Here is a 1418-nt window from a genome sequence, read left to right as displayed (position 1 = left end):
AGCCGAGTCCAAGTCGAGACCAGGACTAGCCGAGTCCAAGTCGAGACCAGGACTAGCCAAAGTCCAAGACAAGACCAGGACTAGCCAAAGTCCAAGACAAGACCAGGACTAGCCGAAGTCCAAGACAAGACCAGGACTAGCCAAATCCAAGACAAACCAGGACTAGCCGAGTCCAAGTCAAGACCAGGACTAGCCGAGTCCAAGACAAGACCAGGACTAGCCAAATCCAAGTATACCAAAACCGGGGACGTCTGGTCACCCTAGCCTTTGCACACCCGGGGCGTGACGCATAAACAACCCAGAAACCCAGCTCTCCCTTTTTATTGTTATTAAATTGAGTTATTTCCTCCTGCAGCTTTGAGAAGATGATCAGCGGCATGTATTTGGGAGAAATTGTTCGGCTGCTGCTGGTGAGGCTGGCGGAGGACCAGCTGCTGTTTAAGGGACGGACGTCGGAGACGCTGCGGACCCCGTGGAAATTTGAGACAAAGTTCATCTCTGAGATTGAGGAGTGAGTTTCAGACGAGTCTCATATGTCTTTTCCACCAAGGCTAACCAGGTGCTGGTGCCAGTTCGGTGCTGGTTCTGCTCTCCAGTTCTCTAAGAACCAGCTGGATCTTCCCCAGCCTGAGAGCCAGCAGACCGTTGGTGTCCTCCCCAGACCACGGTGGTTCTGGTTTCCCCCCCAGATCACGGTGGTTCTGGTTCCCCATCCATGTCCAAAGCTAACATTAACAGCCCGGTTCTTATCTCCAGACCAGCGCTGAGTCGGTGCCGAGTTGGAACCCGTGTTCTTGGCCCAGAACCAGGTTTATTTGTGTGGAAAAGCAAAGAACCGGTTCGATATTCGGCACTGACTCTGAACCAGCACCAGAACTGCCTTGGCGGAAAAGACAGATCAGGCTGGGGAAGATCCAGCTGGTTCTTAGATAACTGGCGAGTAGAACCAGCACCAAACTGGCACCAGCACCAGAACCTAACTTAATAAGCACCTGGTTAGCCTTGGTGGAAAAGACATCCCTCTCTCTCTCTCTCTCTGTGTCTCTGGTTCAGGCGGGACGACGGTCTGGAAAACACCCGGAGCATTCTGACCCAGTTGGGACTGAAAGCGGATTCGGTGGACTGCGGCGTCGTGCGGCTGGTCTGCGACGCCGTCTCCTCGCGCTCCGCCGGTCTCTGTGCCGCCGCCCTGGCGACCGTCGCCAACCGCATCCGTTCCAACCGCGGGCTGGACCACCTGAAGACCACCGTGGGGGTGGACGGGACAGTCTACCGGAAACACCCCAGGTAAGCACCGAGGGACACGCAGACGCAGTGAGAGGGACGTTTTATCAGGATGTTTTCTGCAAAGTCAGTGTGTGAAAGTGCATCTTTAACAAGGTAAGAGTTAGATGTTTGGAGATGTTTGGAGATGTTTG

The 1418-nt window shown here is 54.3% G+C and overlaps 1 protein-coding gene across 1 annotated transcript in view; it reads left to right on the top strand.

The window, feature by feature from the left end:
* Positions 1-1287, top strand: part of LOC116686620 (hexokinase-2) — a gene marked incomplete at its 3' end in the record, with an annotated part of 24929 nt that extends 23642 nt beyond the window's left edge. The window contains 2 exon segments of the mRNA XM_032511641.1: positions 356-511; positions 1054-1287. Coding sequence (XP_032367532.1) covers positions 356-511; positions 1054-1287 — 390 coding nt within the window.
* Positions 1288-1418: the final 131 nt, after the last annotated feature.

This window comes from Etheostoma spectabile, unplaced genomic scaffold, assembly GCF_008692095.1.
Source record: "Etheostoma spectabile isolate EspeVRDwgs_2016 unplaced genomic scaffold, UIUC_Espe_1.0 scaffold405, whole genome shotgun sequence".
NCBI lineage: Eukaryota > Metazoa > Chordata > Actinopteri > Perciformes > Percidae > Etheostoma > Etheostoma spectabile.
Note: the sequence above shows the minus strand (reverse complement) of the source record. Positions and strands in the feature narration are given on the sequence as shown.